Genomic DNA, 14726 nt, shown 5'->3' on the forward strand with positions numbered 1-14726 from the left:
AGTATCTAAAATATTGTTTTTGTGATAAGATAGTTATACAGAGATTACCTTTAACACTTGTCTATGGTGAACTATTTGAATTAAAGGTTTTTATGTATATTATATGTAGTAAGTGTAGAATGTAAGATTCCAGTGTTTGATATTTTAACTTATAAACAAAAACTGTTTCACTTCAGATAGTTTTGAAGATTTTAAATCTCCTGTCTTGAATGCTCCTTTCAAAATCATTTGGCACAATGAGGCTTTGTGGGGAGGTCCTGGAAACTGACTCATTGATTTGTCAAGTGTCTGCTGATAAGCAGCAAATCAAGACGCAGGACTGAAAAAGTGTAATTTCCACAACCCTTTCATTAAGAGCTGAATGCACAAAGTCCCAACCTGATCTCTTAAATCTGCATGAAAAGAGTCTGATCTGCAACTTATACGAGCAATCAACCCCAAATACTTTGTAATAAAAGCAGGAAATCAGGTATCTCCAAACCTTTTTCTTCCCACGTCTCTACTGTGAACAAGAGAATGCTGTGAACAGGGACACAACACCATGTGGGACTCAAAAGAACCAACCACTCCATAAGTTTCCCCTTTGCGAGACAGTCATGTTTCTGGAATAGCTGTGCTCCTTTTGTCAAACACTTCTGTTTCACTCCTCATAAAATGTAAAAATCATTCAATGAATTTATATAAATAAACTTTAAAAATAGAGAAGGGGGAAAAAAGAAGGAAACAATCCTGTTGACTAGCAGTTGTACAGGTTTAAGCCTTAGTGAAGCAATCAAGTCCAGGTCACTCCATACAGAGTTCACCTGAATTTTGAGGCACAGAATATATTTAAGCTGAGTACCAAGTAACACAGATGTGAATGTGTTTGTGTATGTGGGTGATGTGTGTCTGTGCACATAACAGATCTGTTGGTATTCCCTCTTTTTAGGTTTTGTTACAATCATAATTTGTGTAAGATTAACAGAGAAGATAGATTATCCTATTGACATCTATTTTTTCTAAAGATTTTATTTATGTGGTACTGAAACTAGAAACCTATGAAGGAATGAAATAGAAGGATCTTTCTAAACTGGGAAGGTAAAGCTACAAAGAACAACTGAAAATCAAAGGTTAAGTTTCATGGCACAGTATGCATGACACCTTGAAAGGATGCCAAAAACAAACAAAGAAGCATTAACTGTCAGTGGTACTGTAAAGTAACAAGAAAATAAGAAAACAAAAAACAGCTTATTTTAAAGCAGTTAAGATACTGCTAAGAGACCGAGCACCAAAATGGTTCTTTGCACATCCCATCCCTTTTATACTGCAAATAATTTATTATGGTCAAGCCTTTCAAAACTGTGTGATATTCAAGACTTAAAGTTAACTTTTTCTTGTACCAATTACATTTGCTACCTCTTTTAAGAATAGGTTTAAAAGAAATCTTTATAAACTATGTAACATAATCATATACAATCCACATATATAAAAAGGGTTGGTTTATTGTAGTTCAAATACATAAACTGAACATTCAAACATCTTAAAATTAAACTTTAGAAACAAAAGTTTAACATTCAAACAGGAGTATAGTTTACAGGGAACACCCAGAAAGGTAATCTGCTGTCTAATCCATAATATTGATAAAGATCACTGAATGGTGAGCATGTTTAACCAGCAGTTCTCTATTCTGGCCAACATGTTAAATTATGACCGTGGTTCCACACCTGAGAAGAAATTACTAAATAAATCTTCTCTTATGCTAAACAAGACTTGGCCTATAATTCAGAGGGGACAATCAAAGCATGTAAATGAATAAAACTAAAGTGTTCTTTACAGACAAAGGTAAAAGTATGTCCATTATAATAATCTTAACCTCTGGAAGAATTCAATTTTCAGTGTTTTCTCTTTTACCCGCTTTAAAAAACAAAATCAAAACAAACCAAACCCTAACTTAGGTTTTCTTGGAGTCTGTGGTATTTGTATCTTGCAAGTTCAAACCACAAATGCTCCTACATCTTCAATGTATAACACTGCTAGAAAGAATGTCACCAAAAGTCAATAACTTCCACACCTCATAAAAGGATGATCTTTAGCTTCAAGATTTGAGACTTACTAGACACAGCCTACATTTGAGTATGTATGTCAGTCATGCCACACAAAGAAAAGCATAAATATTTCCAAGTGTTCTCTGTTAGCAACTGTTCATGAATGCTCCTCCTTCTGTTCGTCAGATGGTTTTGCAGTATTTGACTAATGCACATACATGTAAAACCCTGAAAGTTGGCTCATGCAAGCATTTTGAACTAATAGATACCCCTGTGGCAGAGTGTGCGGAATTATTTCGTTGACCGTCTGGTGGGCTCAGACGCGGTGGGAGGTGGGGGCGGGCCCCGGCGGTCAAGGTCGTCCACATAGGCCACGATCAGTTTCCGCCTCTCCTCTGGCACACAGTCTAGTACCAGATACCGTTTGTCATTCTGCAAAATTTTCTCTACATCTTTCAGGTGCTGATCAGATTCCTGGATGAGCTTTTTGGATCTGAAATAAGAAAAGAAGTCCAAGAATTACTGACTGCTGTTCATAGGTCTTTCAGTTATGAGCTGGAAATGTCCATCTAGTTCCTAATTGTGTTTCCATTTTTTTTTTTAAGAAAAATTTCACTGCAGTGGTCACCTTTGTAAGTCACCTCAGCAAAGACTCCAAGGAGTGAAAGGGCCTCAGAAGCTGAATTACCCTCCCACCCCTACTGGTGGTCCCTCCAGATCAGGACTGAGGGTGGGTGGGTAAATCTTGCCCGTGCTGTACCTGTTCTGTGGATGAACAGAGGACTTCAGTCTGCGGGGCTGCCAATCCCAGCATCTTTCACAAGCTTTCACTTTCACATCTTTCACTAAATTAACTATAAAAATGTAGAAAGAAGTCTTACTTCACATCTAATTTAAAAGCCCAAGCTGATGCAAAACATTAAGGATCCTGACCAAAAAATCCAATGACAAAATACCTAAAAACCACACCCTCAGCACTATCTATCCTCCCGTGCACATACCCTTCATTAAGATGTTTCAAATTTCTCTTTTAAAGGAAGAAATGCTGGAGTATGAAACAACCATGGTTTCCTGCGCAGATTACTAACAATGCCAAACTGTTCTAATGGCAAATTGTCAGGGCTGGGGGACGACTGGCTATGCTACAGAGAAATCTGGTTTTAAAGTTCTGATTTTATAATTTAAAATGTTTTTAAGTATCCAGCAAACTGCTTTCCTCTGAGAAAAAAGTTTTTACTGAGCTTAAATAAGATGATTGCAAGCTTGAGAATGGTTCAGCAACACTGAATAGTCTTCAGAGGAGTCAAAGATAACTGAAGGATTATTAGAATAGTGAAGGATTATTTTAAAAGTCTCTGTGTGAAATACAATTCTTATATAGTTGGTGGTACTCCTGAAAAAGCAGTGAAGTAAAAATAAAAGTCTGTTTTAAAAAGTGGATGGGTGGGTAACACAAAGTAAGAATTGACATCTGGGCCCTTTCTTAAAAAAAAAAAAAAAAAGTAAGGCAGAGATGGGCTGACTGTCTTTGGCCTTTGATAATAGTTGGCTGCTTCTTATTCTTAAAAATTAATAATGTCGACATGTGTGTGAATGCATAGTATGCTCTGGCCATTAGAGTAAGGACTAGTAAAGACACCAACTGCGGACATAGGACATTTCGCTGCACACACCTATATGTTATAAATTTGGTCTCTTTCAAAAGCGTCCTGAAGTCAGCTTTGGCAGTGATGTATTTGTCTCGGATGTATTCTTCAAACTCCCTTTGTTTTTTCTGCAAAAAAAAAAAAAGAAAATCCAAAAAAACCAGTAAGATTGGGGGGGAAAGGCAATAAGGTACATTTATTTTCTAGTAATTGGACAGAAACTCTTTGGGCTAAAAAAAAAAAAAAAAAAAAAAAGACTTTACTATCAATTCTAAACAATCAGAAAAGTTAGAAACTGAGACGGGATCTCTCAGCTCTCAGTCTACCATGCTACCCAGCCTTGTACACTTTGTGGTCCACACCTACATCTAAAACACAACTTAGTAAGAATAGCAGATCTAGGGGTTTCTGGACTCTACTAGGGAAACCAACCAGGAAAGGAGAATGATGGGACACAATGGACTGTAGTAAGCTCTACTTCCTGACATCATTGACTGTTTCAAACCCTAACCGAGTCTGTTTCCTACACAGGAGTCAGAGAGCACCAGAACAGAGTTTTCAGTTCACAAACCTCAAGCATCTGAGATTCCTCTACTCCAAGGTCTCAGGAGCATGTAAGAAGAACTAGAGATCCCATTACATTGTTCTACACGTGTAGCTTAACTCAGGCACTTTGACACTCTGGTAACTAACTGCCATCCTGAATACGTCTATCTAGTGGATCCTGGCTACAACATAAATTAAAACTATGTCTTCATCAAAGCTCTAAAATCCCAAAACACAGGTTAAGTTTAACCCCAACAATTTTTATTTATTTTTAGAGAGAGAGGAAAGGAAGGAAAAAGAGATTTTTTTCCCCCTCAATGTGTAGTTGCCCCCACCAGGGAGACCTGGCCCACAACCCAGGCATGTGCCCTGACTGGGAATCAAACCAGTGATCCTTTGGTTGGCAGGCTGACACTCAACCCACTGAGCCACACCAGATGGGGCAGATGAATTTTTAAAATTTTTTGAAATTAATTTTAAAGAGAGTAAGGCAGGGAGAGAGAAACATCAATTTGTTGTTCCACTTATTTATGCATTCCATTGGTTGCTTCCTGCATGTGTCCTGACTGGGGATTGAACCCACAACCTTGATGTATTGGGAAATGCTCTAACCAACTGAGCTACCTGGCCAGAGTCCCAAGGATTAACTTTTTAAAGTTTCCATTGTGCTGTCTTGTTAATATATTGTGCAAGAAAAGAAAATATAAACTTAAAATTCAGATTTATTTCTCATACACTTGAAAGTTATTCACATAAAACCATCAGCTTAGTTTTGGTCAACATACTAGTGATGCTGAATAAGCACCTAATTAATATTTATAAAGACACACACACACAGCTGTCAGACAAAATCCTCTTACCCTGTCACTGGAGGAGAACTTAATGCACCGAGGATCTTCCTTAATGATTTTTTTTACTTCTTTCCATGTGGATGTTAAGGTAATCTTTGAAAAGACAAGGTGATAAAAAGCATGAACACAGCGTGCTTTCACTGAGGGGTTGAACTGCAGCACGCACATGGTATATAACATTACACACTAGCCCTCGGTCTCCTGGGATACCAACCGTTAAGTGGACTAGTTAGGGACAGGGAAGCAGCTTTAACACAATTTCTTTGTGTTGGATTCCATAAGAGTCATTGTCGTGGCCATACTTTCGAAGTAGCCTAAGACAATCACCTACAAACCCTTTATCTTGAGGTGCAAAATTCTAACTTTGGAAGAAATCAGCACCAAAAGAGAGCAGATAAACAGGAGCAAAACCTGGACAGCAGAGTGTACACACTGACAAATAAGGGACTCTACAATAAATTAAAAATTGAGCAAAAGAAGGAATTTAATAAATTTAGTATACAAGGAGTGACTAATGATGAATCATGCATGCTAATAAGGACATTCTGAATAGTAGCCACAGGAGCACATATGAACTTGAAAACCACGAAAATAAATAAATTTTAAATAGTAAGATCATCAACATTTTATGAGAAGTATCATAACCCATAAATTCCAGTAATGTAGCTAAAGACTAAGACATTACAAATCATGCTGATGTTTTACTTTTTGGAATTATTAACAAAGATTCATCTAGATTTCAAGAGAAAAAATAAGAGATTCTTACTGCAGAAGTCTCATCCAGAAGTTGCCTAAAGTGCTCCCTCTTCTTTTTGGTAAGTGCTTCTATGTGCTCGTTGAAGAGCTTCTCCTTCTCCTCTCTTTCCAGCAAGGACCCGGACTCCCAGCGGTGGTCCTTCCGCAGAGTCCTCCGCGTGTCAGACCACGACACGTCTGAAGAACGCACCTAAAACAGAGAGCTGTATCTATCACCAGGTTTATCTTTCCATGCTTCAACAATAAAAGGCTTATTTGTTTAGGAATGATACATTTAATAAAAGAAGTTTCTGGTGACTTCACCTTAGTTAAGCAGTTAATAAGCAGTCACCAAAAATCCACTCTTTAAAGCCAGAAATCTCATCTCCCAGAGCTCACCTAACCTACTGAGTATGTGTTCAGAGGTGATGAAGGATGAAAAGAAGATAATTTCCATCAACTGTGGTCTCTAATCACTTTAAGAGTACTTAGGTACTCTATTTAACATCTTACCAACTTGTAGTAGAAGAGTTGGATACAAGTAAAATAAGAAATACATGTCTTATTATAGCACCCAGCAGCTCACACACATACACAAAAACCACTCAATAAATCCTGAGCTCAAATTGGAACTTATCAACCACAATACATACTAGAAGTGACACTTCCAAGCATAGGCAAGAATTGACATGGTTAAGAAAACCATAAACAGACAACCAGACAGATTCGCTGGTTCACCAACCAGAAGAAATGTGAGCTTCATTGTTGGTAATGGCATTAGCAGTTAAGTCACTGCTGCCAATGCTAAGAAATGTGTGAGGATAGAAAGACAGAAAGGTAAGAAAAAGGGAAAATATAAAAACATTTAACCAATATTTATGAAGCATCTAAATATATATCAGGGTAAATACTATGCTTGGCACTGGGAATAGAAAGTAAGTCCTTCCTTCAAAGGGCTTGGTTTTTCAGGGAAGACAGGCACTGTAAGCCAACAACTGCAATGACATTAGTAAGTACTGCAGAGAGATACACGCTGAGCACAAGGGTAATAAAAGCAACGGTGAGATCAGATCTGCCCAAAGGGCTGGGATCAGTCTCATAGACAAGACGTTTGAGTGTGTTCTCAGAGAATGATGAAGTTTGCCACTGTGGTGGGAAGTTTAAAAGCACTGTAGGTGGAGGGATTAGAAGGAGCAACAGCAGGATTCTTTAAATGTAAGTATGGTTCATTAAAGGTTAAGTTCAGCAAGGCTAGAGCCTAATTAGGGGGTAAGAGAGGAAACCAAAGAAGGTAAGGTAATAAGAAGGCAAGGGAGTCAAGGAATGAACAGTCTTTTATATCACGCTAAGGAGACTGAAAACAAAATGTAGGCAACTGCTAAGCGCAAGGAGGACTTTAACCTTCTACAAGCACCAAGGAAAGTCACAAAATCAGATCTGCCTTTTACAAAGATTCTTGTGATTGCAGTAAAGATGAATCTGAGCCCTAGCTGGTGTGGCTTAGTGGACTGAGTGCCAACCTGCAAACCCAACTGTTGCTGGTTTGATTCCCAGTCAAGGTACATGCCTGGGTTGTGGGCCAGGTCCCTAGTAGGGGGCGTGTGAGAGGCAATCACACATTGATACTTCTCTTCTTCCCTTCCCCTCTAAAAATACATAAATAAAATCTTTAAAAATAAATAAATAAGAAAAGATGAATTTGGGGGAAGAGGCAGAGAGGGAAATGAGGAAATGAGTCCATCCGTCCAGAGAAGAGATGGGGGAAAATGAAAACTGATCAGCAGAAGCAAGGGAAGAAATCTAAAGACCCAACAGAAGTGATCTGAAGAGCCTCACTGACAGAAACAAAAGAGACGGTGGAAAGATGGTAACAAAAGGGGGGGCGGGAGATAAGCAGAACAGCAGAGCCATCTGAGGCATTCACTGTAGGGACAATGCACCTTACATACCTCAACAACCATGGGTAATGCAGAAGTATTTTCAAGAAAATCCCAGGTTATCTCCTGGGAAGAGCACACCTCCAGTCCTACATCTCATACCATCTCCATGGACAGTAAGTGGCCATCACAGTGATGACCCCAAATCATCAACAAAAGAGTCAATTATGTCCAGCACACTCTGTTTCTTACTATGGCCTGTTGAGTGTGTAATAATTTAGGGCGATTTCCATCAAAATCAATAAAACTATAGCTTCAACACCAAAAGACTATGACTTTTCACATATACAAAGCATTGAGTTTCTGAAAATGTTAAACACCTCCTAGGGGTTTGCCTGTTTCAACAGGCAAAGTACAAAGTACTCAATTTTAATACACTTTATAAATAAATTACCAAATCATACCCCTCAATTTAAAGAATACTAAGATGTCCATTATGAGATAATGAAATAGATTTCTAACATCCAGGACTTAGCAGCAAAGACAGTAAAAGAGTTGCATATATACCATGTCAGACAGAAGGGCCTTGAAATTCTGGATAGCTTCTTCCCGCTTGTGCTGCTCCCTCTCTCGGTCTATTTCTTTTGTTTGTTCTGATCGAGCCTTCTGAACCTCTCTTTCTCGTTCTCGAAGGCTGGCCTCAATGCGGGCTTGTCTTTCAAGCTCCTTTTCTTTTTCTGAATCTAAATTCTGTAAAAGTGAAATTACATTGTGCTTTTTACCAATTGCATCAAAATGGTTCCATAATAAGACTAAGTTTGCCAAATACAAAATTTCAAACCTACTTTTTACCAACAATACTGTTTACCTAAACACTGTACTTCATTTCCAAAGCAACTACTAGGGATTCCTATATTAAGAATATCAGCCCTGGCTGGTGTAGCTCAGTGGATTGAGCGTGGGCCTGTGAACCAGACAATCGCGGTTCGATTCCCAGTCAGGGCACATGCCTGGGTTGCAGGCTGGTTCCCTGCAGGCTAGTTCCCAGCAGGGGGCACACGAAAGGCAACCATACATTGATGTTTCTCCTCCTCTCTCCTTCCCTTCCCCTCTAAAGATAAATAAAAATCTTTAAAAGAAAAGAATATCAGTAAGAAAATTCCCAAACCCCCAAAGAGCAGCTAATACCTTTATAGTGAGTGCAATTAAGGATTTTATTATTCCATGGTTACAGTAAAAGTAAACACAATGGTTACCTTGGCTATTTTTTCAATATACTGTTTGAAAAGGTCTTCTCTCATTGATGAACTATCCACTGCTTTGTACCGTGGATCACCTTCTACTTTGTCTTTTACTTTGCTCCATCGAGACTGACTATCCAGGTGATGATTAGATAATAGGTCAAAGAAATCCGATTTAATCTACATTTCAAAACAGAATGAAGGAAAAACAATGAGAAATTCCTCATATCTAAATGCTTACACTAAAAAAAGTTCACTTACCTTAAAAATGAACATAACTTTTTAAGCACACTTAAGTAAGAGTAAATTTTAGTATGAGTATTTAGACTTGTTTTTACATGAAAAATATAAAAATCAATATACATATAGGCTGTCATTTAAAATATACCAAATTCTAGGTAAATCATACTCTCCAATAAAATTATTCAGATATATAAAAAACTTTTATGTTGTTTATAACATATGATCTGAGAACTGCCATGTTTTCATAAGAAATATAAATTTGCACTTATTTTTAGCTAAGAACCAGCTTATAAACTGATAGTAAAGTCTTTTAACATAAAGCTAGTTAGAATGATTTATTTTAAAAAGCCAGTTAGATTTATTTAAAAAAGCTAGTCAGAATGATTTATTTAAAAGACGAATAAAATTTTTGTTTGTTAAAATTAATAGGGGAATTTAGAAATAGTTGAGCACCAATAGCAAGTCTTATTAATCATTACAAATCTGAAACTACTGTCAAATGTCTAAAAACAAAAAATAAGTTAAATTTTTATATTCTAGTTTTAAAAAAGAGCAATGTGTTTATCCTTATATACAAGAAAATTATAGAATTTCTATCTTGGTCATAATTAATTACTAAAAAAACTACATTCAGATTTTCTGTACTTTTTAGCCATTAAACATTACCGTTATACAACTAAGAATATGTGTTAATGAAATAACATACTTAACAACTGAATTATTAAGTTAGTAATATTATACCAGAAGGATTAAACAAGATTAATCCTTTAGTATCAACATATATAATACTTAGGAACCCTCTCTCAAAATGTATTTATAAAGTTTTTTTTAAATAGGGAAAGGAGCCCTGGCTGGTGTAGCTCAGTGGATTGAGCGCTGGTCTGTGAACCAGAGAATCGTGGTTCGATTTCCAGTCAGGGCACATGCCTGGGTTGCAGGCTAGTTCCCTGCAGGGGCCAGTTCCCAGCAGGGGACGCACTAGAGGCAACCATACATTGATGTTTCTCTCCCTCTTTCCTTCCCCTCTGAAGATAAATAAAATGAAAATTTAAAACATAAATAAATAAATAAATAAATAAATAAATAAATAAGGAAAGGAAGGGATAAATGAAGCATTTATTTTTGGCACTTTTGAGGTCCTGTTCTAAAGTTCAGTCTCATCTAAGTTAGCTTGTATCCCTCCCTAGGAAGACACCCAATAAGCCAAGTCATTTCTTCGGACTAAGTCAAGAACCTCTTGAGAACCCACAGAGATTAAAAATGCTGCCTTCCCTCCCCACCAAGGGAATGAGAAATTAGGAACAAAATCAGAATTTAAAATGTGTGCACACAAAATAAATGAATTATCCCTTCTGCCTATTCCAACCCTCTCATTTCCTATAACCTCATTTCTCCTATTAGAGGACTAAAAGGGAAGTCGGTGTCCTTTCTGCAAAACACTCATCAGGGTTTTTGCATTAGAGAATTTTTTTAAAGACAAAAAGCTAATCAATCAGCTGTGGAGCTGCTCAACCTGGCTCTTGACTCTGTTTGGATTAGTGAGAAATACTCTTAAACCCAACATTTCCAGACAGTGACAAAGAAACTACTTGATACTACGGTATAACAAATTTACTGTTCATCTTCTCTACCTTGTATCTGACAAGATGAATATCAAATCCTAGATGCATGTGATAACTAGAAGGCAAAATTTATAAAATTCATACTAAATAAAAACATGCACATTTTATCAAATAGGAATCTTCCCAAGCCATAGAAATTTATATTAACCAAAAATGATTTCCAAATATTACACACAAAGCTTATAAAATAAAAATTACTGAAGTTCCTAAAATGTGTGATGTATAATCAAAATAAACTTTAAATAAAAACTTTTTCACCAAATATGAAAGTACCTTACCATCTGGGCTGTTTAATTTAATAGGGAGAAATAGTTTGCTTGGCCTTATGTACTATAATAAAAACACTTAAGTGCCCTGGCTGGTGTAGCTCAGTGGATTGAGCACGGGCCTGCGAACCAGACAATCGCGGTTCGATTCCCATTCAGGGCACATGCCAGGGTTGCAGACAGGTTCCCTGCAGGCCAGTTCCCAGCAGGGGACGCACGAAAGGCAACCATACATTGATGTTTCTCTCCCTCTCTCCTTCCCTTCCCCTCTAAAGATAAATAAATAAAATCTTTATAAAAAAAAAAAAAAAAAACACTTAAGTTGTTCAGCAAAAAATCTGAAAGAAGAGAATGTATAACTTCAAATGTGCTGTTCCAAAACGTAAATTATTTGAACCAAATTTTTATAAAAATTGGTTATAATAAAAATTATAATAAAAACTTGACGGAAGCTACTTTAGCAAACAAAACAGTCAAGTAAAAATTCAGTTTTGCGGATATTTTTTCATAAAATAAAAAATTACCAGTGAAGGCTACATGAAAATGTACCCTTTAGCCTGAACATCCCCACTGAAAGGGAAAAAAAAGGACTTCACTGAAAGTCAATGTCCTTCACAGGCTTTTGATTCAGCAAGCAATTACCTCTGAACTTTTGCTATGCAGCTACTGATCCAATTAGAGAATCAATCACAAGAATAAGGAAAGAAACTCCAACATATTAGCATGATACTGGTACCAATCTTACACTTTAATCACACGGTTAAAATGGGATTAAAACAACAACAAAAAATATACACAACCTACTTCATTAAGATTATACAAAGGAAGTCATGAAGAATGCGATCAAACTTCATCAACCAAACCCTATATTTAAACCCTTACTTTAAAGATGTTTTATGCTTTCATGGTCTAGTTAGTAATTGATTTTGCATTCTTTAATTGGCTGAGAAAGTTTTACTTTTTCAAAAAATTTAGTAATGGTACAAAACCAAAGTTGTAATTTAAAAAATTAAAATTTTGCAATCAAAAGAAAATAAAGCTGAATGTATTAGGTTGATTTAGATGTAAGTTTATTTAATTTCTTAATTTAATTGACACATTCTGGGCACAACTCCCATCCCTTCCTAAGGAAAAAGACTAAAGAAATGTAAAGTACTGGAACTGCAGGACACTAAAGTCACCATACAGAGAGAAAGCAATTCTTTCCTCACTAGGGAATCCCAAAACACTCTTTGAGTATCAGTGACTGACAGCTGTGGGACTGAACTGATTGACAGGCCACACAGCACAAAACTGTAAAATCTATCCACTTGTTATAAAACTATAACTATACATAAAATAGTTGCACAAAAAAAGTGTTCAGGAAAAAAAAGTTACAAATGGAGAGAAAAACATTCAACTTGTAAAAAAGCAATCATACTAATCATATAGTACCAATCATTTATTTACATGGTTTTCTTTAATCAAAAAAGTTATTACTACTAAAAAAAGTAGCAAACAATTAACATTTCTGCTATACCACATAACATGTTTAAGTAGAATATGATTTTGCACATTTCCTTTGAAAAGCATAATCATTTTACACACAAAAAAATGTTAATACTAAAATAATTCTGGAAAAATCTACTTTTGAGGCCAAATTTCAGGTATTTCTGACAGAAGTTATTTCATCTAAAACTGTTACTTTCTTCAATGAAAGAGGCTTTCTTCCCAACAAAAAAGTGGTATTACTTCCCTAACATTTAACAGTACTTGTAATGGTCTAACTCCTGGAACAGGAGGCAATTTTAAATGTCAAGAATGATTAGGCTTCAGAGGTGGTTCTTCTCTTTGACCAAGCAAACAGGGACACTAAAGAGAGTGGTTGCATGTGTTGATGGCCCACACACCACTGGTGCCATCACCACCCTCCACCGTCCCCTCCCCCCTCCCTGCCCCATGCCTGCCTCCTCAGTGGTGAGCTCCTCTCCACTCCTGACACTACCACAAATGACATTTAGATCTTATTAATCTTTAATCGTTGACCTTTAATTCTGATAAGCAATAATTTATACATAAGATATGTTTATTAAAAGATTAAAAGTCACTCAAATGCTTTTAGAGGGCAAAAAAGATAAAGAAGCTTTTGAAACTTAAATGTAACCACCTATAAAGAATCTTGAAATCTTAGCAGACACTGTGCTGGCTAGTGAACAGACAGGCCCAACAACCAGTTCTGGGTTTAATGGGCATCTCAGTATTAATAAAATTTAAAGCAAACCTATGTAGTTTAGTGAAGCTACTAAAAAAAGCATTATGGAAGCAAAGTGACAGAATGTACACATATAAACAATTATAAAAATTAACTTAAAAGCCTAAACAGTAAACATGGCTCCGGTTATTTACACTCATGGATGATGTTAGAAACACAGCACCAGCTTAGTACCTCCCCTCTCACTCTCCCATCAGTCATAAGACTGGAACCAAAACCATCTTACCTTCTCACCTCTGGTCTTCGAATCTTCTTTCTCTTTCTTTCGTGCAGCTGCCACAAATTCATTAAACAAGGCTTCTCGATCTTTCATCTTTTCAATTGCTTTGAATCTCGAGTCTTTAGCATGCTTGGCTGCAAATTCACTAAAAGTAGCTCTGTAACAAAATGGCAAGTGTGCTAGCTTTGGTAGAGCTATTTCTGCTTGTAGAAAGATATCGCAGTCATTTTCCCAGCAAGATTGTGTGCCAAAGAAACACTGAGTCCCAACCCTGCTAAACAGTCAACAATGAGATACAGAAAGGAGTCTAAAGGTAATGTGGTTGGAGATTTGTTTACTATCAGAATGGTGGTGGGAGGATCCACACACCAGAGAGCAAAGAATGCAATTTGCTATAAGAGACTTAAAGAGCTCATTTAGCGCTATTCTGAGATAAGTCTGAGTCCAGCTTCCGCCTCTTATTGAATTAGCTCTCCTTCTGTAAGCAACTATAAAACAGGACAAAATACATAAGGCACCTAATTTCAAGCAGTAGACAACAAACAGTAAAAATGAGAGGTAAGCCACACTGCCCTTTGCTTTGGGGCAATTTCCCAAGGTGCAGAGGTCTAGTGTCCAAAGCAGAGTACAATGGTCCCAATGAGCTAGAAGCAGCAAAGATCAGAGTTTGGGTGCTAAAATGCTAGAGAAAGAAGCTATAGGGAGGGTGCCCAAGCAGGATGTCTCATAGGATTCCCCATGAGTCCAGAGCCAAGGCTGAGCTGTACAAGGGCAGAAAAAAGCCACTCCCTATACCATGTTGCTGCATGGTTGGGAGCAAAGGAGAGACACTAGAGACTGAAGAGTGCTGGCGGGGAGGGGAACGGTATTATGACAACAAAGATCAAAGATCCACAAGGGAGACAAAGTTGGATGGTTAAGAGAAACGCCTTCCAGTTTCTGAGATCCACACTAACAAAGCATACATATCAAACCTAAAATTACTGTGATGAGCCAGTAATTGAAGAGTGAATTCACACTCTTCAGAGGAAGACAACAGACCTGAGTCTACCCGTTATTCAATTTCCAATATTCAACTAAAAATAACTGAACACACAAAGCAATACAAGACCCATAGAAAAAAACTTAAAAACCAACAGACATCAAACTCATATACTTTAAATACTACTTAATTATATTGGGCAAAAATATATTGGGCAAATTA

At 36.9% G+C, this 14726-nt stretch overlaps 1 protein-coding gene across 5 annotated transcripts in view; it reads right to left on the reverse strand.

Annotated features, from left to right (window-relative positions):
* Window positions 1–1461: 1461 nt before the first annotated feature.
* The window catches only part of TCERG1 (transcription elongation regulator 1), a 62240-nt gene continuing 48975 nt past the window's right edge, over window positions 1462–14726 (reverse strand). For 4 of the 5 annotated variants that reach the window (XM_037163337.2, XM_037163336.2, XM_037163335.2 and 1 more), the window contains 7 exons: window positions 13529–13679; window positions 8936–9100; window positions 8247–8429; window positions 5834–6013; window positions 5077–5160; window positions 3698–3798; window positions 1462–2517 (listed from right to left, as the gene is read on the reverse strand). In XM_037163337.2, the coding sequence (XP_037019232.2) occupies window positions 2316–2517; window positions 3698–3798; window positions 5077–5160; window positions 5834–6013; window positions 8247–8429; window positions 8936–9100; window positions 13529–13679 (1066 nt within the window). In that variant the 3' untranslated portion in view covers window positions 1462–2315. Of the gene's footprint in view, window positions 2518–2784; window positions 2879–3697; window positions 3799–5076; window positions 5161–5833; window positions 6014–8246; window positions 8430–8935; window positions 9101–13528; window positions 13680–14726 lie in introns of all 5 variants that reach the window. The other variant, XR_005084967.2, reaches the window with a different exon arrangement.

The sequence above is a fragment of the Artibeus jamaicensis genome, unplaced genomic scaffold (assembly GCF_021234435.1).
Source record: "Artibeus jamaicensis isolate MK-2021 breed Jamaican fruit bat unplaced genomic scaffold, CSHL_Jam_final contig_456, whole genome shotgun sequence".
Classification (NCBI taxonomy): domain Eukaryota; kingdom Metazoa; phylum Chordata; class Mammalia; order Chiroptera; family Phyllostomidae; genus Artibeus; species Artibeus jamaicensis.